Below are 27,344 nucleotides of genomic sequence, written 5' to 3'. Positions count from 1 at the left end.
CAAGACGGTTCGGCTCTCCGTTTCACTGGAAATGGTTTAATTTTAGAATTTCCGTTCAGCCCTACTTGGACATAATGCGCTCACAGAGTTTAGTAGTGGATTTTGACATGTGGTAGCTTGTCGCTAATTTGTTTTATTTTTCCGATTCAGTGGCATTTTATTTGTTGGTGACTAGTGTGAGATTGTGGATTTTTTATTGCTTATCTTTTCATTGGTGAGTGTTTTGTTTCCTATTTTTTATTGGACGAGACCGGAGATATTGGTTTGTAAAATTTTGTTGCAGAGAGTTTATTTTTGTATCATATTTTTGGTCAGAATATTTTTTTATTACGTTTAATGATTCATATTTTACGTTTAATGAAATTCCACACAGTTTATACTAAAACACAGAAATATAAATAAACATTTATTTTTCAACATTTAACAATCAAGTATGATTCTAACAAGCATTAACTAAGTGATGATCATCATGAATAGAAATTATCTAGTGACATAAAAATAAAACAAGAAACATTCAATCTACCAACACAATTGAAGAAATTATTATAAACGAACAAATCAATGGCAAGTCATGAAGTAGATACTTTTTATTGATACGAAACAATAACGCTGCGAATCATAGATCTTATTGATAGCCTATCAAGCGCTCCATGCATAGTGGCTTCTGACTAAATTCTAACTAGATTCTAAGAAGAATCGAACGTTAACACCACTAACTGATGAGGCAACGTCAAACGTAAACAAAAAGCGTAAACACCAAGCCGTATGACTCACGATGACGAAGTCCTCATTATCATATCACCACACGCTTACGTTAGTAACCTTAGTTGAAATCTGACACTCGGCCCTCATTCTTGTCTTCTTGTCGCGCTTTTTATAAATATTGAATTATTTGTTGCAGCTTCTAACCGATCAAGGCTGCTTTACAAGTGAACGCGCGTGACATAGTCTGGAGTGCCGCGTATAATATCACACGTATTTTCCTCAAAGGCGAGAACAAAGAAGTCCTTTCGCGAATAAAATTCGACACTTTACAACTAGCGACGCACCAGCCTGTTGATCTAACACGTGTCCCGTCGGTGCATACGTGAAAACGAGAGGATGCGAGCGTTCGACGCGCGCGTGCAATAAAAATCGAATGCAAAAATGATTAAAAGGAACGGTGATAATGTATTTGCGATCGCGTCGAGCAACAATCAGTGTCAAGGCGGTCGGAGCGCCGTCTCGCTCTGTCCCGGCGGCGGCGCGGCCACGAGGATCCCGCGCGCCACTGCCGCCAGGATGACGCCGCCCGACGCGCAACAACACACCAAGGAGGCTAACATCGCGATCTCCACATACGTGGAAAAGTGGAAAAATAGATACGAAGATGCCGAGCGAAAACACAAAACTTATTTACTTAAATCCGAAAAAGGTAAGTGCCCTATATTATTTCTGAGGTAAAATCTTTAGTTTTTGCGACTTTTTTGTGGTGTAAACTGCGCATGTCACAATATCTCCCGGGTCGTATGCAAACGAAAAGCTAAGTTGAAAATCCTATTCGCGTATTTGTCGGATTATGACAAGATAACCTGTTGCTTGGACATTAATTCATAATCTTCCCCAATCCTTGCGCATATAAAATACCTAAACTTTTAACACATTCTGTTTATCGAGTAAATTTATTCTAAACATTTGTGTTAGTATAGGTTAGTGTATTGACAAAGACATCGGTATCATCTGTTTACTACGCATTACACGTAAGGAATAATGACTAACCATATACAAGGAATAAGAGAGTTATTAATACCGTTCAGAATAACGGTATGAGCCGTTTTCAACGAAAAAACTTATCGACATTTTAATTGCGCAACACTATTTGGGTTTCTGAAAGTCTAATTGTCAAAAAAGCTTGTCAAATTCGTAAAACACGTTCCACTGTTATTGTTTTGGCAATCATTTTATTATTTTGCATTGTGAAATTAAGTTGATGATTCACTTTGAATTTATAATGGGTTTGTGGTAAAGTTAAATATCGATTAACATATATTAAGTGAGCTATAACGTTTATTGTCCGAATTAATTGACGAAACTTGTAAGTAATTTGAGCATTTCGCTAATACATATAACATTTTCTACAGCTCATATGATATTAAAACAAAGAGAATTGGAATCTTAACTGGTCTTTATGTTTTGGAAATGCTTTAGGCTTTATGTATTTAGTTTGAGGAATATATATCCAACATTTACAATTTGAGTATTTGCTTGATGCATTGGTTATGCACATATTATTCAACTTGTTTTATGTTCCAGTATTTTAACCCTCTGCAGCTGAGGTGGTAGTCCCACAGACACCGCAAAATACAAAATCAAGTTTTTTACCGTCATTTTTCAAATTCGTGCGCCAGCTCTTCGAGTACCTTCCTATAAAGGGCTCGCGCGTCGGACAGTGTACGGGGGGCGGTTGCATTGAGCTTACTTTAGCGCGGAGGAAGAAAAGTGTCCACGGGACTACCACGTCAGCGTCAAGGTAAGTTTCCACGAGACTACCACCAAAGTCAAATGGTTATATCTTCATAGTGTCTCCTAAACTACCACGTCAGTAACCTAGTGTAAATAATTCATTTTTAGTGTTATTTTCCAATTTTCCTGAAATATTACGTTAATATTTTAATTACTTATCAATTAACTTGAATGCCAAGCTAACTGGTGTTAAGTACCGAACAAGTTTTTAGATGGACATCTCAAGCAACAACCCTAAACCAGGGACTTCTGCTCGTAAAAGAACATCGGCTGGAACTCTCCAGAGACATGAAGGGGAAATATTGAACTAACTGTAACAGGAAAGTGACGATGCCTTTAGTGTTAGGTATTGATGATAAAGATGGAGATCCATTAGTTTCGATCCTGAAACCGAACGCGATGAAGATGACGCCATTTCACGTGGAGAAGAGTTTTAGGCATGGATGGGGGGTCCCTCCATCTCCGGTAGTTCGATCTGTTCCACTGAGCGACAAAACATTTTGTTATATTTTTCCAAATTAAATAAAAAGACAAACTAAGTATCGTTGCTGTGATTGTTCGAAGCCAATTTGCCTTCAGTTCTCTAAGCCACTGTGTGATAATTGATAAAAAAAAGGTGTGACTTTGAATCAGTCTAGTTTATAATTTGACCAACGAATGTATCTCATATTTTCAACACTGATTCATATTATTGTGAACTTTTAAAATATGTAATTTAAAATTTGAAAAAGTTGATTTTGTTACTTTTTTTAGTTCATAAATGATTAAGTAGAATTTTTCAGACTGATTTGACATAAGTAAATAAAAGTTGTTTAATTTTGAAAGTACATTTTCTTTTTTTTATTCCAAGTTAATTTAACATTTAAAATAGGCTATAAATCTAATAAATATCAATAAGTTAGCTGTATAGTTTAATTTTACAAAAATATTTGCAATTTAAGTGGTGTCTCGTGTACTACCACCTCAGTTGAATTGTAAAAATTTGACCACGTCAGTTGCAGAGGGTTAAGGCCCCTAAGATGACCCACAGACCTTATTCTTACCCTTATTCTGTTCTTCTTGTACCTGATTATAAATATTTTTTCTCAAAATTCGATTTATGCCAGAAGATGCCAGTGACTGCTTGGTAATTCTTTATTTTTAATACTTAAAAAAAAAATGATCAAAGTGGGTGCCTGCAACAAATAATCTCCACTAGTTTTTATGCAAACTTGATTCATAGAGTACTCAGCAGTAATAATCATTACACAATAATTCTAGGAAATAAAATGGGTCATGTGATATCATAATGTAAAATGCGTAACAAAGGCTGAATACATCATTAATCATCAACACACATAAAAAAAACATTGTACATAGATATACTAGCTTTTCCCTGTGGTTTCACCCACATCCCGGGGAAACTTCTTCCCGTACCGGGACAAGATATAGCCTGTGTTACTCAGGGATATTTCCAACACTGAAAAAATTTTCAAATCTGTTCAGTTGTTTTTGGCAACAAACAAACAATATTTTCCTGTTTATTATATTAGTAATAGATTATAGATTATAATAAATAAGTATTGATAATACACAATGCTGTATTGTATTGTATGATGTTTTTCTATACCATTGTATTGCAAATATTGCAATAGATATATTATATCAATCAGGGGCACCACAGGATAACATTATTTTTAACTATTTAAAATAGTTGTTTCACAAGGTAAAATACAAAAACAGTCTGTAGATTTGTTGCGGTTTTGGAGCACATTAACAAAAACTGACAATTTATAGCAGTATGTAAAATTGTAAACAAAAGATGCTTTCATTTTAATGTTTCATGTTGCTTGTTAAAACTACTATAACTATAAAAATTCATAAACAATCTTCCTCAATTGTGGTGAATACAACATGTAGGCAGACCACAGCTGATATGTTGAAATATATTTTCAATGTGCATTTGCTGCTCAAATTCATAAAGAGTTATTTAGTATAGATTTATTTAATGCTGACAAAAGTGTTGCTTTTTATCTTTGTGAAATGTGTAGTAGTTAATCAATTAAAAATATTCTGTAAAAAAGGTTTTCTGTGTTAATGTGATGGACAATATGAAAGAAAAAGGTTATTGTCACACTATTATTCGAATATAAAATGAGTTATATGTTGCTTAAACTCTTAAATACTTGTCATTCAATGAAATTAATATTTTAAAACTATTAAATAGTTTGTTACTGCATCAATAATGATCTTTTGAACTGACTTCCCAAAAAGGAGGAGGGTCCCAATTCGTTGGGACCTTTTTTTCATCACCAAGTTTTGGGCTAAAGTCTATATACCTATAAATATATATGTGAAATGTGATAAACATTTTATTAATAAATATCTTATCAATTATGTTATCTTAATTCAGGAGTTTATCCATACATTGAATTATGTATTTACATACTACATTGCAGTAAGGCAAGATACATTTATGCACCACTAACAAAAAATGTTTCTTCTTTAATGAAAACCAATATTGTTTGCATTAAAACAAAGACATCATATACAAAATCGTATAAGAACAGAAACAATTCATCCTCATTAACAGCATTAACTTTCAAATAATTCATTACTGTGTCCTGAGACATAACTTCTTATCAAATATTATTATGCCTATATTGAAACAGTTTATAAATTGAAAAACCATTTAGCAATGCTTGAATGAGCCTGCGGTAGGAATCTTGTTCATACATATGACATAGCTCTCCGATAGCTGAGTGAAATTATTTACTCCCTCCATTTTTTATTAGTAGGTAACTTGATATAATAATACAATGAACAGGTGCCACAGTCTATACATTGCTCTATTGACTATTTCCTTATAAACTACCACACAGTGTCAGGTTGCAAATACTTCTAAGCCACAAAAAATACAGGCATGTCAGGATATAGTATTATCAATGTGGTACCCTATTCTAATCACATATTTTTTGGGTGTTTATCTTCTATAGATTGAACTTATTCTACAACCTTGTGCAGGTAAAAATCAGTTCCCTCACATTTTATATTAGTTGTTTCAGGCGTTTTACACAGTAGCAAACATATACAATAGTTTAGTTTTAGTTTTCATTCATATGTATTCTGGCAAAAATAATCCTCTCCACCCCGGTTTTACTGTAGGTAATTTTGAGATGAGCATGTTTCATGCCATTGTACCTACTTATTTAACAAATGTTTAATAAATATAATTAGCCTACGGCCGTTTTTGTTAATTACTAATTAAACATTATCTAAATTCCAGCTAAACGCGAGTACGATGACCTCCAACGCCGCTACAACATATTGTTCGAGGAGCGACAGTTGCTGGACTCTGAGCTGCGCGAGCGCACCAGAGAGCTCAACAAGCTCAAGACTGTGTCGGAAAAGCTCTTCAATGAGTACCAGCAGCTTAAGAACCAGAGGGATGTGGATGCTGGAGTTATGCATAAGTGAGTGTCCTTCTACTATTTATTTATTTAATTAACTTGCAAAGGTGGACTTAGGCATTTGTAGCCTTAAAGTGATGCAGAGATAATATGGTAGGTGTATTAATTGCCAATATGGTTTGATAACTTAACTGGTCCTAGAAACCAAATATTTTTTTATCAAATAGAACATTTAAAGGATATCTGAACTGTCAGTTAGTTGGTTGGACCAAAAACTGTGAAGAATCTCACCCTTTTATAGCAGTTATGACTTTTGCCCAAGTGAGAATTTATATTTGATGATTTTTATCACATGGAACATATGTTGAGTACATACTCAAAAGAATTCTTATAAACCCCAAAAACAGAGGACAAAATCAATTTATCTTTTCAAATTCCTTGAAAATTCATCGAACTTGGTTAATGTGTTTCCGCTATTAGCTTATCTAAGGCGGTCACATGGTATGTACCTACTTAAGCATTAATTAGTGAAATACATACTAAAATTTAAGGGTTTTTAATTGCTATGTAGAATACCTTGATACATAAAACCGTCTTTGTAGAACTACATCTGTCTCTTTTAATCATATGTTTTTTTTTAAATGTGCAAACACAGAACTTGAAGGGCTACATATATATGCCATCCTCTAATCTGCAAATAACTGGGGCTACAAAAACATGAGTATTTTTGGTTTTTAATACATAAGAATCAGATGTGAAGAATATATTTATCTTGAGAATGGGACAGCAGTGAGAAAGTGTTTTTAACCGCCTTCTAAAATCATTGGAGTCTCAATTCAGATGTTCTTTTTTTTGGGAAGAAATAAACAATCAAACGTCTCGAATTACCTTTTATGAATGCATCGTTGCAATATCAAGGCGTAGAAAAACGACATGGAGACAATTTTCCATCATCCTATGAAGGAAATGGAAAGCTTATAACAAAGGGTGTATGTTCCAGGGTGATGCAGCAAGCCGGCGAGTGGTACAAGCAGAACAAGCAGCTGAAGCGTCGCAGCACCGCGCTCATACAGGCGCTGCCCGCTAAAGCCGTCGAGATCGACCTCACCGACTCGCTGGATACTGGTGAGTGATAATATCGAAGTTTCGTATTTTTGAAGTCCCAGGAAGTCATCGTCATCATCACAGCCTAGTAATGTCCACTGCTGGACAGCTGACTGCCCCAAAAAGTTCTTATGTGTGCATTTTTTAACCGACTTCCCAAAAAGGGGGAGGCTCTCAATTCGTCGGGATCTTTTTTTATGTAATTTCACCGATAACTCGAAGGCGCCTGGACCGATGGCAAAATTCTTTTTTTGTTTGATGGGGTATAGCTCCCAGGTGGTCCCATAATCATCAGGTCAGGATCTGTTTTGTAGCATTTTGATGAATTCACGGTAGCAAACCGTCTTCACTTTTGCTTAGTCCAACAATTTAGAAGTCCAGCAGACTGTGTTGGAGAGCCAGTTCAATTTGTGAAATAAATAATATTGTTACAACCCTGTTTTTACGATGTCAATAATTATCAAATGCTCCCGCTGTGGGTTAGCACCAGTGCGGGTGTGTCAGACTCTTACTGACTAAATTAAGTCGTGTTCCGTCATAGGCCTTTTATGTACCAGGGCCGCGGTAACCCTTTCGGACAATCCCGCAGCCCCGGCAGATATTGTTTCACCTTAACCCTTGTTAATCCAATCTCAACTCGTTCTTTATTCCTTGCAGCATCAGATGCAAGCAGCAATGAAGAGGTGGAATTCTTAAAGCAGACAGTATCGGAACTAAGCCGTCAGGTGGCAGCACTGCAGACGGAGTTGGCTGCCGCCAGGTTGCAGGAGTTCGAGGCGCAGGAGGCCAATGTGGCTACTGCACAGGTAACTGGAGTATGGGACATGGGACAGGATCCATACACTTTTGCAAGCGACGATGTTTGGACATCGAAGGTCAAACGCTACAGTCTCTCGGCCTGGTTAGATATGTTGGAAGCCGCAAAATAACCCCATGATGCCAGCAAGAGTATTTCACGCTTAACTCAAATCAGCTGGTTCTTTTACTCGTATTCGTTATCCTTTTATCAAAATAAGGCTGATAAATCACTATTTTCAAAGGCCTTCAAAAAACATCCACTCACTTCCACTTGTTTTTTCACTGGGAAGAAGAAGTGGTGCAATAAAACTTCCCAGCAATTATACTGCAATTACCAGCCCCAAGGTAACTTATTTCCACTCCATCCTCAGCAGAAAAAGGTAATTATATTCTATTTCAACATCTTCACAACCTAACCGCCACCTCCCAAAATTCCAGGAGTTAGAAGCGGAAAAAGAGAAGTCTTCAGCCCAAGAGAAGGAGCTACAGGAACTCCGCACACAGCTGGAGAGACACAACCGCGTCTCCAAGCTGCTGATGGAAGAAGTCACCGGCTTGAAGAACAATGCTGACAAGGATCGGGAGATGGCTGAAACGTGAGTACTTAATACTGTCGATACTATTTTAAGCTGATATATTTTTTTATTTTTTTTTTGTTCCGGGGGAACTACTTCCTGTACTCGGATAAAATATAGCCTGTCATTTGGGGGATATTATAGCTTTCTAACAGCGAAAGTTGGTGTAATAGTTTTTGACTACATTCATGGTAAACATCAGGGGTGATCTTAACCTCCCTTTTAGCTTTAGACTGCTCGTCCACGGCCGATAGTTGGTGACTGAGTTTTTTGTAGGTTAATAATACCAAACAATGGACATAGAAGTCGGTCTGAAAATCCTTGTCAGAAAGTTCGACAAAAATCGACCCATTATCTGTCCTAGAAAAAGTCTGACACGAGCTGACAGCCTTACGGCTTTTTTTCCTCTACATTACTTAAAAATTTTCGTATTCTTTCTCTATTTTAAAGCTTTATTTTCCATCTCCAGTTACAAGACCGAAGCCCGTGCAGCCAAGAAGCGCGTGAAGCTGCTGACGCACCAGAGTGCCCTCCTCCTGGGCGAGCTGGACCCCGACCAGCGCCTGCTGCGCCTCATGGACGAGCTGGACTGCCTCAAGGACGCGCTGGAGGACCAGGACAACAGGCATCGCGACCAGATACAGGAACTGCAGGTATGCTATACGTGACCAGCGCCTGCTTGCAGAAATCCAAGTTTCTCAAAAGGGCTGATGTTGGATGGGTGAGGGATGATGGATTGATGTTGCGCAGAGCTGTGCGTGCCCCGCGGGCAGTGTGAGAACACGGACGGAACACGGAACATATTTTCACTTCTTTCATTGCTTTATACATACTCCACAAATGAACAAAAACAAATGCCAATAACTTTTTCTTTAAAATATTTTTTTTGTAACTTAACAACGAGTGTAACCCTCCCTCTGGCATCATATTTTTGAGTATTCCAGTCATGTAATGCAAACATTCATAAACACCCCAAATTTTTCGACCGTCCCCTTTTCTAATAGCTATTTGACATAATAGTGCAGTCATTGAAGCATTATTGCTACGATTTTTTTTACTGTGAACCGATTTGCATGAAATTTTGGAATTAGGTTCATCTTACCCTTAACTTCAAAAGTGAATATGATTTGAACTCCGCCACCCCCCCTGGGGGTGGTTGCCACCCCTTCTTTGGGGTGAATATTTTTTTTGCAAAATAACCTCGGATATCGATAGAAAACCTAATTTTAAGCAAAAGTTGTCGTTAAAGTTTAAAAAAAAATCCAATACTTTTCAAGTTATTGGCAATTGAAAATTCGCAATTTTTTCACGTTTTTCATCGGTTTTTTGCAAATATATCCAAAAATATACGTTTTATCGAAAATGAATACAGAACAAAATTGTAGAAGGTAAAACAACGAACAATTTGTTTTTTTTTTTAATGTCCTAAGTGCAATATTAAGCTAGATATTAAAGATCAAAGCCGTTTTTTATTTTGTCTGATATTTAATCGTTGTTGTCAATGCCATGTAGCGGCGAGTAGATGCATTTTATACATTCTAATACAAATGGGTTTTGTAGTGCTTGAAATAAGCTTTAAGATGAGCACTATTAAAAGTCTTTTGCACGTAAAATAAGTGAGCTGTATTGCAAATAAGGGGAGCATCTTATATTTTTTCTTTTAAATCAATGGGTTTCATAAGTGCCATTTCCACCAAAATTAAAATTAATCGTATTCCGCCTAGGATTAACTTTATTATGAAGAGTTTGATAGATAGTATCAGTTTGGCTGCTTCAGGACAGATATTTTTCTAAAAAGTCACGATTAACGAAAATAACAAAATTTCAAATTAAAGCAAAAACTCACTTGTTTTTCATAATATCTCTAAAATTACGAGAGATACGTATAAAAGTGTACTGATAAAAAAATTAGGTATTTTTCTGACAAACAATTTGGTTTGTTTGTTTTTTCTGTCGAACAAAAATTGACGGAGATATGATTGTTTAAAGAGCGCGTGGCAGCGCAATCACAGCCTCTCTTAAGCCCTTTAACCCTTCACCGTTTTAGAAAAAAGTTCTTTACTATATATTGCAATGATGGATGTTGTAGCTCTCTGAATTACTTTTACAGTGGTTTTTTATAAATTGTGATAGCATGAAAATTGAAGGAGTTACGGTCCAAAAACTTGTCATATTTTTTTCTACTTAGTAACTGAAAACTTCGGAGTGTCAATATTTGGAGCAATATGAAAGTAGGCAGTATAATAAAGAGTCACAACTATTGTAATGTGTATATATGTCACCGGAAAATAATAAAACTCGTAAATTGATCAACTTACTAAAATAATAGATGGCATAAACTACGTCGATTAAATTTCAGACGAAATAAAAAACGGCTTTGATCTTTAATATCTAGCTTAATATTGCACTTAGAACACTTTATAAAAAAACAAATTGTTCGTTGTTTTACCTGCTACAATTTTGTTCTTTATACATTTTCGATAAAACGTATATTTTTGGAGATATTTGCAAAAAACCGATGAAAAACGTGAAAAAATTGCGAATTTTCAATTGCCAATAACTTGAAAAGTATTGGATTTTTTTTTAAACTTTAAAGACAACTTTTGCTTAAAATTAGGTTTTCTATCGATATCCGAGGTTATTTTGCAAAAAAAATATTCACCCCAAAGAAGGGGTGGCAACCACCCCCAGGGGGGGTGGCGGAGTTCAAATCATATTCACTTTTGAAGTTAAGGGTAAGATGAACCTAATTCCAAAATTTCATGCAAATCGGTTCACAGTAAAAAAAATCGGAGGTTAGACCGTATTTTTCGCTTCAATGACTGCACTATAAGCACTAGAACTAACTCTGACTAGACCACTACAGCTTTCACCCATTACAATATCCCCGGTTCTTTTCCAATATTAAAATAATCGGCATCTTAATAATTCAAAATACCAGCTAGTAAATATCACAAAATAACCAATCAACATGACTAGGTATTAGCTCGAATTGATAATATTCTACAAATAATTGTACTAAATCGATAGTTTGCCTGGCCTAACGCAACAATTATTTTCTCCTTGTGGTCTTCTTCTCACCTCCTAGAATAAATATAAAAAAACTAGCGCAACTATTTTTTAACGTTCTGTTTGAATTCATTTTACCAAAACAGTCCATACTTTCGCTTTAACAGCAAAAACTAAACAACCCCCTTTTTCGAAATTCCAGTTAAAACTAGCAGAAAAACACGAAGACACAGACATTCTTCTATGGGAAGAGAAGATAAAGTTAGCCGAAGAAGATGCACAGAAGGCTATAGAACGAGCAGAGAAGGCCGAGAGAAGACTACAAGACATGGAGAGAAGATTGCAAGAGATGGAGAGGAGTCCTAAAGTACCTCCCAAGAGGTCCGCTCTTATGAATAGAATCAGTTTCTTTGAGGCTGGCGGTGAGAAGAAGGAAGTTAAAGAAATTGTTGAGACTTCTGGTGAGTTCTGCTTTTGATTATACGTATTTGTTTGTGTGCATAATAACTTAGCAATTATTTGGCTGTATAAAATTACCATGATAATTGATAAATATTTGGAAAGAAGATTTTGATTCTTAGCTAGCCAGACAAAACTTTTCAATTTCATACCTACAGTATGTTTTTATACAAACTCTTCTATTTTTTTGCTATGAATGAAGTTGAGCACGTTAATGTCGGTTGTGCTTGAGATCTCTCTCTGGTTGTGTCGTATTGTCGTCCCAATGTGCTATGAGAGTGAGGGAATAGGGAGTGCTCTTGTGTTTGTTGCACGATGTTTCGATGAACACAATCACCCTCCTAATTTTATCGATGTCTTAGTAATATCACTATTACATAATTTCCAGAAACCACACCAGAAGACATACCACCATCCGAACCTCAATCGCCTCCATCCCCAGTTCCCTGTCCCCCGCCCCCAGCAGCACCAGCACCCCCACCCCCGCCCCCACTCCCGACGAGCATACTATCACCCCCACCCCCGCCCCCGCCCCCGCCGCCGCCCCCACCGCCGAGCGTCGCGTTTCAAGGCAACGCGAATGATTTAGCCAACATGTTACACAATAAAGTGGGTACGCTGAAGAAGAGTAAGCAGAATGGGGCTGAATGTGGTGAGTTCAATATTATTTACTAAAATTATTGATTTCTCTATGTTTTATTTAGACTTTATGAACCGTGAAAGTAATTCCAGGAAGCATTTTTTGCCGTTTCTTTTACATTCTGAAACGAATTAAAGTTGCATTCGTCATTTCATAATAAGTCCAAAAAATACGAAGTGAATATTCATGAAAATAAATTCTAATAATTTAATACTATCCGTAGCGGGATAAAGCATAACTTATGTTACTGGGGAAGATTGTAGCTTCTTAACAGTGCAATAATTTTTCAAATCGGTTCAGTAGCTTTTTTGGGTAGTAGAAGCAAAACAAAATGTTTCCTCTTTATAGTACAGATAGATTTGAAACTTTCAAATTATCTTTGCAGGCGGCGCGATAGACGCGATAGTAGACCAGATCAAAGGTGGCAAGTTCCAGTTAAAGTCTACCGAGCACAAGGTCTCCGAGAAGAAGGTCCAAGAGGAACAGCCCGAGGCCGTCAAGGAGATGCTCGCCATACTCGGCACCCTGCGTAAGCGCAGGACCTCCACACGACCAGGGTTCAGTGACCTCTGATGACTGAAAGATGCCTAGATAAAACTACTTTTACGAATTTTATCGCGGTTATATTAATTTGTATATCTGTACCAGACCACGGGCCAACGTGGGGCCAACGTGGGGCCGAAGCCAACACGCTAAAGCCCTTTTGAGACAACTTTAATGAAATGGTGACACAAAACCGACGATTATCCCTGTATACACTATAGAAATGTACCCAAGGACAATCCCCGGTTCTGTGCTAAACTATTGCTAACCATGGAGGAAAACTACTTGGACTATTGTTATATTAATATTATTTAGTCTGCCCGTGACCATGGATGCTGTAAAGGATCCGAAACGTCGGGATTAAATATAAATAATATTAATATAACCGCGATAAAATCCGTAAAAGTAGTTTTGGTTAAATGTCTAATTTTCTCATAAGTGTCAGATATCAATATGAAACTACCTAGGTTGGTTATTGATCGATCTATTTGTGATTGGAAAGATTCTTGACATATCTATATGCAGATATTATTATTTTAATTGATTGGCCCATTTTTCACTGTCAACATAAACGTTTCGTAAGGCTGTCAGAATTTTTGTAGGACAGATAATCGGACAGATTTTTTGTAGACATGTATCATGCCGGTTACCGATTATAGGACATGAGTGGGCAGCCTAAAACAACTGCCTTTACTTTGAAAATTGCACCTAAAAATTCATTGCAAAGTGGTTTAAAAAAAAAACTGATGTTTTTGTTGTCAGTGAACTTAGGATTTGAGTGAGTTCAGTAAATAGCATTAAATAGATAGCTATCAAATGTATTATTATTACCTTTTATATTATGTTTCTATTATTACTAAATAGTAAGGAAAATGTTATACGAAGCTAGTTAAATATTGCAATGTAGAAATTAATACATATCTTTAGGAATGAGTATCAATATGACAAAAAATTATTTACTTTTAGATATTATAGAGCAAAAAAGAAAGAAATCCAAAGTACATGAAAAGTGCCTTATAAATGTGTTAGTGCCAATTGTATTTGTATTTTCCGCCATTTTTGTCAGTGTTGCCATTAGAAGTAAATTTGTACTAAAATGTTGACTACTTAAATTGATATTTTAATGTTTTAAAATTAGATGATATTAAAACTATTACGATTGAATAGGTTGTGTATTTATAAAAATATTATGAGAAAAAATATGAAAATTTTCTAAACACGTGATTTCAGCATTTATTTGTTCAAATGCAGCTTTATTTGCATTTTATAACATTTCCATTTTAACTGATCTCTTCGAAGTATTTTTGAAGCGACTGTTTTTTAACTAATATCTCTTGATTGGATAAGAAATTGCTTACCAATACTTTTATTCAAAACAGATGGACGAAATGACAATATATATTAAGTTTCTATTATAATAATAATTTTGTGACTTATTAGTTTAAGTTAATAACGTCATGATCTGAATACTCTAATGTTACGTTAGATGTTATTGTATAGTTTATATTTGTGAATAGTTATGTTACTTACTGTAAACTGCTTCCTAAGTCTTGTTCACGTTTTAAACAATATATTACTTGGTCGTTAAATTACTGTCGAAATTAAATTATATGACATAGATATTTGTGTAGAGATAATTTCTTGATATTCTTGTCTTATAAAGTTAGTGATATTGCTTGAAAATTAGCTTTTGTCCTTTTTTAAATGTTGATGATTTTTTCATTATATTGAATCGTGTACAAGTATTTATAATTGATGTATACTAAAGTTACCCGCGGTGCCATTGCGCAGAAGTTGTCGAAATTGAAGCATTTTGTAAAGTATTATTATTTACTGTAGGCTAAGTATACACTGAAGTTTTTTATTATACAATATAGATATATCAAATATTGTCGGGGTTTTAGTTTTGAACTCTTCTAACACAATAAAATAATTCACACACTTCTCGGTCAGTATATAGAGTGTACATATGGGAGTTCATAAAGTGTACATAAAGAAATACATAGGGCAGTGATTGAGTTTGGCGTCCAGCCGGGGACGCCTTGATTTAGGTATTTTGCTAGAAACAGGCTGTGAGATTCAATGAATGAAAGATCAAGTACTTACAGGATGCCAGGAACACAGGGATCACAACACCAGAGCACTTTTAGTCGTATTCACAGGCTTAACTTGATTTTTTACACCGCGCGCGCAGTTATCGATGCCGGCCGGCCATTGCTGAGTTTGAAACTGGAGTTTTGTCTATGAGTTCAATAGATGGCGCTCGATGCGCAGTTTTGGTTGCGTTCGGTGCTTTGTGATGATATAGAATAGGGAGGGAAAAGGATGGGAAGGAAGTATCCCAAAGCCTGTTCATATCCCCCCACTTGAAATCACCCAGGGATTTCATAAGATACAGTTTGATAATTTAAGATTTAAGATCGAAGGCCTATGCAGATTCATGTGTCATCATTATAAGATTTTAGTTAATATATATCAATAATATGATACTAGATACGTATAAGTTTTAAGATAAGTGAGTAATAATAAACATTTAATAAAATAATTAAGATAATAAGATAATATGTGCAATAAAAAAATTGTGTAGTTAAATTATTAGTTGTTTTGTTCAATTGGAAGAGGACAAATTTTGACAGAAGGTCTTGTAAGTAAGCCTTTTGATGTTTTAACTGTTACCACACGAGTAATGTTATCTTTACCCGGATGGAGCTGTACAACACGACCCAACCTCCATTCGTTAGCAGGTAAGTTTGGTTCGTAAATGGTTACAAGATCATTCAACTTTGGCTGATGGTTGCCATGTTTAAACCATTTTAGTCGCTGTTGTAGGGTATGTAAATAGTCCCTTTGCCAAGTGCGCCAAAAACTCTGAGATAGGCGCTGTAAGAGCTGCCAACGAGTACGTAAACTTACGTTTTCAGACTATACCGGTTCGGGCAGAGATATTAAAGGTCGACCGATGAGGAAGTGACCAGCTGTAAGAGCGTCAACCTCGTCGGGATCGGAAGATAATTCCACTAACGGTCTAGAGTTTAACATGGCTTCTACTTTCGTTAAGATCGTATAAAATTCTTCAAAGGTAAGAACCTGCGATCCGATTATACGTTTGAGATGGTATTTGGTAGATTTTATACCGCTCTCGAATATGCCTCCGAAGTGAGGGCCCGAAGGAGGATTGAGCTTCCACGTAATTCCTCGAGAAGCGAGCTGATTGGAAATACTGTTGCTATCGCGGTTGAGCATTTCGCTGACTTCCGATAAATAACGTCTGGCACCCACGAAGTTAGTACCGCCATCTGTGACTGTAGAGTGACAAAGTCCTCTGCGTGATACAAAACGATCCAAGGCCGGTATAAACGCTTCAGATGTGAGCTCGGTAACGAGCTCGAGATGAACTGCCTTGGTAGCGTGGCATACTATGAGGCAAAGATACGCTTTGTAAGTTTTAGCGTTACGGCGTCTACTTTGTTTTATGATAAACGGACCTCCGAAGTCGATGCCGATTGTTTGAAAACAATGACCCGGTTGTAGTCGGGAAGGTGGAAGATCACCTTGAAAAGGTTGAAGTGCAATCGGTTTGATTTTAAAACAAATCACGCATTTTGATAAACGCGATCTGATGAGATTCCTGACGCCGAGTATCCAATATCGACGCATAATTAACGATTGGAGTAGACGAGGCCCACACTGAAGGTAAGTTGTATGAAAGTGGTCGATAAGAAGAGTACTCAGTCGGGAAGTTTTAGGTAGTAGATATGGATGTTTGACGCGACAAGGTAACGACGCGTGCTTAAGACGTCCCCCCACTCGCAAGATTCCGCGAGTGTCCACAAAAGGAGAGAGTTGAGATAAATGTTTTGGTAAAGGTTTATTTGATGCAATCAAAGATATGACATCATTAAAACTTTGATGTTGAACATATTTTGTTAGATGGTCCAGAGATTGACTTAGTTCAGCGGCTGTGAGGTAAGGTAGTGAGTTACGGTCAGAACGTTTTGCTTTCGCATTTTTGATGAAACGGTAGATCCATGCAACCACTCTTTCCACGTGGGAAAGAGAGGAGTGGCGTTCCATGATGGAATCGAGTAAGTCAGCTTCACGTGTCACAGTTGTGTGACACGCGCGTGATGAAGGCTTAAGTTCTGGCACGTTATCTGACACTTCAACTGCTGATACAGGCCAGTTAAAGGGTTCATGCTGCAACCACTGAGGACCAGACCACCAAATTTGAGCTGAAGATAGAGATAGGCATGATAAGCCACGACTACAGACGTCGGCTGGGTTGTCATGGGTGGACACATGTCGCCACCCAGTTAGCACAGGACTGTCGTTAGTAAGGACCACTCTGTGAGCAACGAAGGTCTTAAGTTTGTGTGGCTCAGTATTCAACCACGACAATACAGTCGAGCTGTCTGTAAACAAGATAGATTTATTTAAGATGATTTTAGAACTAAGCAAGGAGTGAATGCGATTTATTACTTTGACCAGCAATACAGCACTGCACAACTCTAAACGGTTAACAGTCAACACTTTCAGAGGTGCAACCTTGGACTTAGCAATTAAAAGATAAACTTGAACACCGTGAGAGGTGACGACACGAAGATAAACACAACAGCCATACGCTTTCGTGGATCCATCACAAAATCCGATGAGTTGAAATGCTTTAGATTCATCATCCTCCGAGCCTTTTTCCCAACTATGTTGAGGTCGGCTTCCAGTCTAACCGGATGTAGCTGAGTACCAGTGCTTTTACAAGAAGCGACTGCCCTGCCTGACCTCCTCAACCCAGTTACCCGGGCAACCCGATACCCCTTGGTTAGACTGGTGTCAGACTTACTGGCTTCTGACTACCCGTAACGACTGCCAAGGATGTTCAATGACAGCCGGGACCTACAGTTTAACGTGCCATCCGAAACACAGTCATTGGTGTCTAAGATATACTTAGAAAGTACATACAAACTTAGAAAAGTTGCATTGGTACTTGCCTGACCTGGAATCGAACCCGCGCCCTCATCCTTGAGAGGTTGGTTCTTTGCCCACTAGGCCACCACGACTTTTGAAATGCTTTAGATTGTGAAGGTATAATCCTACGAGGGATTTGTATTAGATTTAAGTTATGGAGATCAGCTATGAAGGTTTGCCATTCTACAGCTACATCTCTGGGCACAGGTTCGTCCCATGAAAGATTAAGACGCCACAAATCTTGAAGGAGCAATTTGGCTTTTAGGATACAAGGTGAAAATACGCGCGATGCTAGATAAGATTGAACGCTTGGTACATTCACCGTCCTCGATAGGGGAGTGTGAGTAACTGAAGTTGTCACTCACAGGGTCATATTTGACTCCTAAGATTTTTAAAGTTGATTTATCGCTTTCATCAGAAAAAAGTTTAGGTTTTTGACAATGATCTTCTGGCAAAGTATTAAGAACAGATTGTGAATTACTACTCCATTCTCGGAGCTCAAGTTGAGCACAACCTAGCAAAGCGATAAGTTGATTTTTTAGTTCTATAGCTTCACGTACAGAGGGCGCGCCACTAGTTATATCGTCGACATATGTCTCATGAAGAAGGGCTTCAGCTGCGCGTGGATACGCGGCGCCATGATCGACAGCTAATTGGTGGAGAGTGCGGATGGCCAGATAAGGTGAACTACTAACTCCGTAGGTGACAGTCGCGAGTTCGTACTCTTTTACTGGATCACTGGGAGATTCTCGCCACAGTATGTGTTGATAATTCCGATCCTCCGGCCTTATCAAGATCCCTCTATACATCTTGGATATGTCACACGTCAAAACTACTTTATAATCTGTTTGTAATCTGAAGCCAGTTATGATGTCTACAATATCTACTTGAAGCTTTGGGCCAGTATAAACAATGTCATTTAAAGAAAGATCGTTAGTAGTTTTAGAGCTAGCATCGAATACTACTCTCAATTTAGTGGTCGTGCTCTCTGGGCGAACGACGCAACTGTGAGGGATGAGATAACGATTGAGAATAGGTACTGCAGGGTCAGGTGCAGGATACATATGATTTAAATTCTCGTACTCGCGCATAAAGTTTACATAATCGGATTTAAGTTCAGTCTGACGATTAAGTTTCTTTTCAAGATTAGTAAAACGCGAGAGTGTATCATTGTAAGATTCACCCAATGACTGATCGCCTTCCTTTAAAAGGATAGGTACGACATATCGGCCGTTAGGTTCGCGATAGGTTAGATCTATGTACCTACCTGCGTTCGCAGGTATCATTCTCGGGTACGGTGATAATAGCGCGTGGTGGTTCCTCCACTTTCCAAAATTTTTGAATTTGTTCCTCTAATTTAAATGTGGTGGCCACTAAAGAGCACGCTGTGTTCAAGGGTACAGAATTAGAATTGACTGCCCCTGTCAAAATCCACCCGAAAACGCTATGCAGAGCGGTAGGTAAACCGGGCCCCAGATTGATACGTTGACCGTCATAAATATCGTGGAATAGCTCCGCACCTATCAATAAATCAATTTTGGCGGGAACATCATAGTCGCGATCAGCTAACACGAGATGTTTGGAGCGTTCTCGAACGACTGATGGTACTTTAACGCTAGGTATTAGAGCTGTGATGTTATCTAATACGACTGGTTTGATATTAAAGTGCGGAGCATCACCATGTACAGGTAGTATAGTGCAGTCTGTCACCCTCTTTACGTGTGTAACTGAGTTTTGTCCTAGTCCGGCTATGGTAAGATTACACCGGCGGAGTTTCAACCCAAGTGTTTTTGCGCATGCAGAAGTAATAAAACAATCCTGCGCCCCACTGTCAACGAGTGCGCGCACGGTACATTGAGTGCCGGCGGCGGTGTTGAGCGCGCGCACCTGACAGGTTCCTAGTAAAACCATCACGATTGGGAACTGCAACGTGAGAATGAGCTGTAACGTTCGCTTCAGCGCTGGTGGATGGCGCTGGGTCTATGTGCAACAGGGTATGATACTATGATGACGTAAACCACACACCGTACAAGTCATTTTTGATAAGCATTTTTCTATGACGTGATTTGTACGTAAACAGTTTGTACACATATTATTTTTAGTTTTTATTAATGCGAGTCTAGCACGAGAGTCTAAAGATTGAAAGGTAGGACACTGATAAATTGAGTGCGCATTATTGCAATGAGCACAAGCCACATTTGCAAGTGAGTTAGATTTAGCGAGATAAGATGAGCGTTTTTGTCCGCTGCTATTTTGCACGCGCGGTGCGGGTCCGATCGGAAATTTTGTATACGCGAGTTTACGCGGGGAACTAGAATTATTATTATTTGTAGATTTAGAAGATAGCTGATTAGTTTCTAAGATTTTAACATAATCTTGAAGAAACTTTAACAATTCACAAAAGGTAGGTAGGTATTTGCGAAATGTTTGTTTGAGTTTCGAATCGAATGCGCGTGTCCGGATCGAGCGACCGCGATGTTAAATAAAACAAAACAAAATCACCCAAGTTTTCGATTTTCATTGATTGGAGAGCATGGTAAGCCTCATAAGCCTCACCTGTTAACTTTTGCAGATCTTGGAAGTTGCCTGATTTTACAGCTGGCAGGTTGAAAAATTTATCCAGATATGACAAAGCTGTAAGACGCTTGTTTTGATAATGGCTGAAGGCTGTAAATGTAAATGTAAATGTAAATCAGCCATGATTTACATTGAGTCAGTAACTGACGTCAGTCCACTGACAAGTCAGTGCTGACCCGGCACTGCCATCGTGTAAATTGATTTGAAGTCAGTACAGTACTACTGACGAAACACTGACACTACACTGACTTCGTGTAAATAGCACGCGTCAGTTTTCGGCGCCTACACTGACGTCAGTTACTGACTCAATGTAAATCAGCCTTCAAGGCTAACTAACTCATCAAGGGTAACTGACGTCAGTCCACTGACAAGTCAGTGCTGACCCGGCACTGCCATCGTGTAAATTGATTTGAAGTCAGTACAGTAGGTACTACTGACGAAACACTGACACTACACTGAGTTCATGTAAATAGCACGCGTCAGTTTTCGGCGCCTACACTGACGTCAGTTACTGACTCAATGTAAATCAGCCTTTACGCTCGATTAAACTATTAAAAACGACTTCGTAATTATCGGCGGTCATCGGAACTCCTTTGACAATAGACAAAGCGGGGCCTTGTAGACAAGACGCTAAATAATGAAATTTTTCTATTTCCGAAATCGACTTATTACCTATCGTGAATCAAACTTTTGTAAATATCATAAAATGTTTGCCAGTTTTCTATTTTGCTATCGAATTTAGGTAACTCAAGTTTAGGTAGCAAAATAGTCCCGAGTTAGATTTTACTTCCGCTCGCTCTAGAACCGATGACGTATGCGAGGACGTTCCGTCGACGTTGCCGCTCTTCTCGGTAGTAGGTAAGTTAGCCGCTGCACTGATTACGGCATAGTACAAATCATCAAACGAACTCAAAGATTTTTGGGACACTTGCGCATCAGGTTTTATAGCTAACTCCAATGCTTGTATTTTACTACATAACGAAACAAATTCTTCGCGAATTGAATGTATCCGAGAATATCTCGCCTAGAACGACGATACCTTTGAATGATCTTGAATCATAGCTATTGATAAGTCATAAAGGATTTGAATATCACGATAGACATATTCGCGTTGAGATTGAAGAAGTTTTAGTTTGCCCTCCTCCACTTTGTTTTTGTTTCGTAAGTAGGTATGTAGGTATTAAGAAATCACGTATGAAATGCGAACCTAAGTTGAGATTGTATTAGGTGTAAATCAATACGTTTAGGTGAAATAGTTTTAAAGTTATATTCATATAATATACAATTATAATTAGATAGTAAACAATTTACTTTGTAAATAGTTACGAAAATTGTTGTAATATAACCCGACTAAATGAAGATGACCTGTGAATCCGCATAGGTTACTCACGGCGAGTATGACTAACAATATTTAGTTGGATAATACTTTTAAAATTGAAAAATCTAGATAATCTCAGAGTTTTCGATAGAAATTGAACCTGAGAATGCTTGAATTAACTGTAATCTACAGGTATTCGCGCTCGAAATGGACCACAAATATGATTGAGTTTGGCGTCCAGCCGGGGACGCCTTGATTTAGGTATTTTGCTAGAAACAGGCTGTGAGATTCAATGAATGAAAGATCAAGTACTTACAGGATGCCAGGAACACAGGGATCACAACACCAGAGCACTTTTAGTCGTATTCACAGGCTTAACTTGATTTTTTACACCGCGCGCGCAGTTATCGATGCCGGCCGGCCATTGCTGAGTTTGAAACTGGAGTTTTGTCTATGACTTCAATAGATGGCGCTCTATGCGCAGTTTTGGTTGCGTTCGGTGCTTTGTGATGATATATGGAAAAAAATAGCAATTTAAATAAATAATACTTTATTTTCAGATCTTGTACTTTATTTTTTTAACCTTAAAAAGTAAATATACTCTATTATCGGTGCTTTGTGATGATATATATAATATATCATCACATATTATATATATCATCACAAAGCACCGATAATAGAGTATATTTACTTTTTAAGGTTAAAAAAATAAAGTACAAGATCTGAAAATAAAGTATTATTTATTTAAATTGCTATTTTTTTCCATACATATTTTTTGTTACTTCTGGCAACATCTAACAAATATTTATTAACAAAGAACGTCTTAACCGCATCTTTACAATCTATGTTTAGATTGAAATATATAAATAATTCGTTTTTTATTAAATTTAGGGACGCTCTGTTTCGTTCGTCCCGCCACTTAGCATTCATCAGAGAAAAAACTCTCTCTGTAAATGCTGAAGTGGCAGGAATGGATAGCAGAAATGACACGATTTTATATATATTTACGAAATCATTACTACTTTGAACTTTTGAAATGACAAGTTGACATTGACATTTTAGGTTACGTCAAAGGGTTACGTTCAAAAGCGATAGTGCTGCTCAGCATTTAACTTTATCGACGCGATCCGTTCCGTTTAACGCAAATAATCGCTTGAACTTTTTGTTTCTTTTAGTAAACAATTAAATAAAACCTTCAAACGTCAAAATAGCTAAAAAAAAGTATTTTCACGTACTTTATTGCCCTCATAAAGTATAAAGTACGTTTACCCAAAATAAAGTACAATACTTTATTATAAAGTACGGGTGGCAACCCTAGATATAGAATAGGGAGGGAAAAGGATGGGATGGGATGTGTACATCTATACTAATATTATAAAGCTGAAGAGATTCTTTGTTTGTTTGATTTCCCTATGAACTGCCCCTATGATATGAGTTTATAAAGTGTACATTTCCTTATGTACACTTTATAAACTCCCCTATGTACTTCCTTATGTACACTTTATGAACTCCCCGATGTACATTCTATGTACTCCCCTATGTATTTCGTTATGCATACTATATGATCTCCCCTAAGTATATCCTTATGTACACTCTATGTACTACCAGAGAACTACCAGCATAATTTTCAGGGATAATCAAGCCAAGACTCGGCAATAAAACACACAAACACGATATAAACAGATATGTTCTCATACAATATACAAGTATAGCGCGGCGCCGGCCACCAGAGCCGCGTGCGCGGGCGCGGCAGGAGCGGCGCTCTGCGTCAGCCGCAGCGCTCGGTCCTTCTCGTCTTGTCTGAAACCGAACGTTATTGTCAAGTGGACTATAGGCTCTATCCCACGCACTCAGAGACATTAAATGATTACTTAAGTCACTCCTTAGTGACGGATTGTGAAGTAAACCTTCACTAACGAATGACTTAAGTAACCATTAAATGTCTCGTGAGTACGGGGAATAGAGCCTATAGTCCATTTGAATAGTCACTTAGCTAAAGGTAAATAATTTTGATACAACTTTCTACTCAAATAATGATAATACCTATAGCCAAACCGTCATCTTGGATGTCCGCCATATTGGATTCAAGTCACGTGACGTGACAATTTTTTTCATATTAATGACAGCAAATCCTTTCATTTAATACCTATATCGTGGGGGTGGGTTTCAAATAGCCAGTCCGCCATTTTGGGGAGGCCGCCATATTGGATTTATAATGACGTTTCTTAACTAGTTATGTATTTTCATTAGAACTCAGAGCGTGTGCAAAATTTCATTCTAATCGAAGAGCGAAAAGTGGGTCAAATTAAGATTCTAGTGCCCGTTTTCACCAACGAATACCTAAATTTAGGGAGCATTTACGGAACACTTAATAAGAATTTCATTTTCACCAAAGCCTAGGTGTCAATTTTAACCTAAAAATTTCACTTAAACTTGGGGGCCCGATTGATGCCTGCTTAAACAACCCCTATCATTATCATTACAGAATACAAACATATTTTGAACCGTTTCTGGAAATGGATAGAATGTACCTTTATATGTTATGTAACACCAAAAATACCATGTTTAAAAAGCAAAAATAAAATGAAACGTATACTTTTAGAAAGTTTAGAAGCTGTGGAGGTTGTGGATATGTAAAATAATAATCATTAGAAGACCACGTACCTATCTTACGTGAAAGAGCAGATGTCTGAGAAAAAAGTACGATGTTCATGACTTTTTTATAAGATTATAGGTTATCACTTGCTATGAATGCACTTGCTAGGTCGTGATGTCGCTGAATTATTCAAAAATAGGAAGTCCTGCATGTCCATAAATATACAGACCATAACAGATGCAAATCTGGTAATCACTGATGTAGTTTCGCGGAGGCCGGGACAACTATAGGCCTATTCAGACCTAAGCGGTATTCGCTACCGTCTACGGCAGAGAAAACCCTGTGGGTATGCGGTAATATGACTGTTCAGACCTAAGCGGTATTCGCTACTGTCTACGGCAGAGAAAACCCTGTGGGTATGCGGTAATATGACTGTTCAGACCTAAGCGGTATTCGCTACCACCTGCGACAGAGAAAACCCAGTGGGTATGCGTTAATATTACTGTTGATGTTCGGGATGCATGCCGCTGCTGCCGCGCGGTATGTACTTCTACCCACAGCGGCAGTGGATATCGCTCAGGTCGCTCTAGCCGCGGTATAGTTATCGGCACGGATATTGAGCCCTGACCTTCACTTGCGCAGAAGCCATTTATTGGTTTATTGCCTTGTGTACAGTGCGCAAAGCGATCCCCACTCTTCCGCCGAGAGCTCAATATCCGTGCCGGTAACTATACTTGATACTAAATACCTGAGCGAAACCGGCGCGGTATCTACCTTTACCCACAGCGGCAGCAAATATCGCTCAGGTTTGAATTGGCCTTAAATACCAAAACTGCAATAGATACCAATGATTCGAAAATGGTGAATATGGAGGAGCCTATCTCCTAGGTGATAGGGGATACCCTCTGGAGGTAAGAAGTAGGCTAACATTGAACATAATAAATTATGTAAATTAAAACAAAGATAGTAAACAAATATTTTAATATTAGTCCTCATATGATGTAATAAACATTATCATCATCCTCCTGCACCAATTCAATTTGGGGTGGGCTGGGCGCAGCATGTTTTTACACGTCTTTCCAATTTCTCGCACCACCTGAAACTAAATAAATATAATAAATCTATAATTTTAACCCCACACTTAAATCCATCAACTCATGGAGAACAAAAATACAATGAAGTCGACAGTAAAACAAGGAACACATTTACCTGTAAACGGTTCCTATCGCATTAAAACTATTTGTGACTGGATCCAAGCTTTGTTTTTGGCTTCGTTCGTGGTCCCATCCGTTTTTTGTTTAATATTGTGTCTCTATGAGACGTCAGCAATTTCACTAGCTTGTCTTTTTCTTCTGCAAGAAAGGTTTATTCTCGTTTTCTCTTCTCTGCCAAAATAAACTTATCTATTCAACAATAATAAACCCAAAATTAACCTCACTCTATGTACACATACACATCAGTCAATTTGACAAACGCGCGAATGACATAGGTAAAAATTCACCTATAGAAAACCTCTTTACTGTTTTATTGCATAAAACATAGCGTAATGTAGTTTAAGTTAAATTAAAATAACATCACAAGAAAAAAAACTCACAGGCTTTAGTAATATATACTCGATAGACGTTTATTTCTTAAGAAGTACAGAAAAATCATTTTATCGATAAAATATCGACTTTGCATTATCGTTTGTAGAACTAGTAATCTGTCACTTACTTAAGGGATCCATGTACAAGTGTGGTGAAAATGAATTTAGGTAGGTGTCAAATTGGGAGGGGTCCTTATTAAAAGTAGCTTTTAGATAGGGAAACGGTAAGGGGTTGTTGGTGAAAACGGGCATAAGATTTTCTTACATACGTAGTTAGTTGCAAGTGATGCTAATAAAAGCGTGTTGAAAAAATAGTTGTCGATATGGTGGTGCCTTTTGACACTAGTGCTTGTTAGGTAATTCAACTTGCAAGTCTTACGATAAGATGAAGACTGCTATGACTTTTTTCTTTTCAAAACTTTCCTATCTCCATCTATTTTTGTGTAGTTTGTGCTATAGCAAAAAAAAGAAAAATTCAAAATAAAACAAAAGGATTAAATAATTACACATTTATTTTTAATTCTATTTTTAAGAATTAAGTAACGATTGTTCTCAATATCATTATAAACCTTGTACTGGACGGAGTTATTATGCTATTCACAATAAATAACTATACAAAATTATGCCAACAGTATTCTCAACCATTCCTAGTTTAAAAGTATTTAAAATAGAATTAAAATATTATTTTCACATAACAAACATAATATTTGATAAATAAAAAAATACAAACAAAACATAATTCATTGGATTTTCCTACTAAGATTCATCTAAAACTTAAAGGTAAAATAATACAGAAGTAAGGCTTGCGTATAACGTAAAAAAATAAAATTGTGAAAACATGTAAAGCGTGCAAAATTTGAGTAAGCAAAAGAAAACATAGGTCTGTTTGCGGGTAATTAAAGAAAAGAAAAAATTCTAAAGCATTTTTAAAACATGCACGGTAGAGTGCCGCCAAGTTCGGAAAATGATTCCCCTATTTTTGCTGCTTCCTAGAAACACGAGACTAGAAGCTCAGTTGAGCTTTAGCCTTTCATACTGTCAATATCACAGTCAAGTTTTAAACCAAAAATATTTATTTTAATTTTATTTTCCCACGTAATACGCAAATGGTTTCAATCTCTCTTTAGAAATGTTGTGTATAGCAAATATAGAATTCATGAAGCTAGGATGTCCCTTCCACGCAATCGCAGGCTGCCGACGCGGACTAAAAATAAACTAAATGTTATATAAATCGATTTTTCTAACTACTTTTTATTACAAATAAAAGTCTGCAACTATTTTTTTTTT

General features: G+C 37.3%; 4 protein-coding genes and 1 long non-coding RNA gene across 6 annotated transcripts in view; 1 reads left to right on the top strand and 4 right to left on the bottom strand.

Annotated features, from left to right (window-relative positions):
• Positions 1-1,224, bottom strand: part of LOC110376021 (uncharacterized protein) — a 71,305-nt gene extending 70,081 nt beyond the window's left edge. The window contains exon 1 of the mRNA XM_064040241.1: positions 1,088-1,224. The gene's annotated coding sequence lies outside the window, so the exon portion shown is untranslated. The remainder of the gene's footprint in view (positions 1-1,087) is intronic.
• Positions 1,147-14,908, top strand: LOC110376052 (shootin-1). The gene is made up of 9 exons (XM_064040247.1): positions 1,147-1,414; positions 5,768-5,954; positions 6,892-7,016; positions 7,653-7,801; positions 8,232-8,389; positions 8,838-9,021; positions 11,580-11,838; positions 12,225-12,488; positions 12,862-14,908. The coding sequence occupies exons 1-9, from the start codon at positions 1,147-1,149 to the stop codon at positions 13,047-13,049; spliced, it is 1,782 nt and encodes a 593-aa protein (XP_063896317.1). The 3' UTR covers positions 13,050-14,908.
• Positions 14,909-15,941: 1,033 nt separating this feature from the next.
• Positions 15,942-16,262, bottom strand: LOC135118331 (uncharacterized). Its single transcript, XM_064039974.1, has one exon. The coding sequence runs from the start codon at positions 16,260-16,262 to the stop codon at positions 15,942-15,944; it is 321 nt and encodes a 106-aa protein (XP_063896044.1).
• A 7,283-nt stretch (positions 16,263-23,545) lies between these two features.
• Positions 23,546-27,344, bottom strand: part of LOC110376037 (aminopeptidase N) — a 28,937-nt gene continuing 25,138 nt past the window's right edge. For both annotated transcript variants that reach the window (XM_064040116.1, XM_064040115.1), the window contains exon 19: positions 23,546-23,676. In XM_064040116.1, coding sequence (XP_063896186.1) covers positions 23,568-23,676 — 109 coding nt within the window. In that variant the 3' untranslated portion in view covers positions 23,546-23,567. The remainder of the gene's footprint in view (positions 23,677-27,344) is intronic.
• On the bottom strand, positions 24,872-26,304 carry LOC135118387 (uncharacterized). Its single transcript, XR_010277548.1, has 3 exons — positions 26,067-26,304; positions 25,682-25,824; positions 24,872-25,574 (listed from the first exon to the last, which is right to left on the bottom strand). It is a non-coding gene; the product is annotated as an uncharacterized LOC135118387 (long non-coding RNA).

Source organism: Helicoverpa armigera, chromosome 21 (genome assembly GCF_030705265.1).
Source record: "Helicoverpa armigera isolate CAAS_96S chromosome 21, ASM3070526v1, whole genome shotgun sequence".
Lineage (NCBI taxonomy): Eukaryota > Metazoa > Arthropoda > Insecta > Lepidoptera > Noctuidae > Helicoverpa > Helicoverpa armigera.
Note: the sequence above shows the minus strand (reverse complement) of the source record. Positions and strands in the feature narration are given on the sequence as shown.

Excerpts from the sequence above, each read along its gene's own strand:
- LOC110376052 (XM_064040247.1), top strand. The coding sequence starts at position 1,147 with ATGATTAAAAGGAACGGTGATAATGTATTTGCGATCGCGTCGAGCAAC. Across the intron at positions 1,415-5,767 it reads TTTACTTAAATCCGAAAAAG|CTAAACGCGAGTACGATGAC; the intron begins GTAAGTGCCCTA and ends TCTAAATTCCAG. Across the intron at positions 12,489-12,861 it reads GCAGAATGGGGCTGAATGTG|GCGGCGCGATAGACGCGATA; the intron begins GTGAGTTCAATA and ends TTATCTTTGCAG.
- LOC135118331 (XM_064039974.1), bottom strand. The coding sequence starts at position 16,262 with ATGCTCAACCGCGATAGCAACAGTATTTCCAATCAGCTCGCTTCTCGA.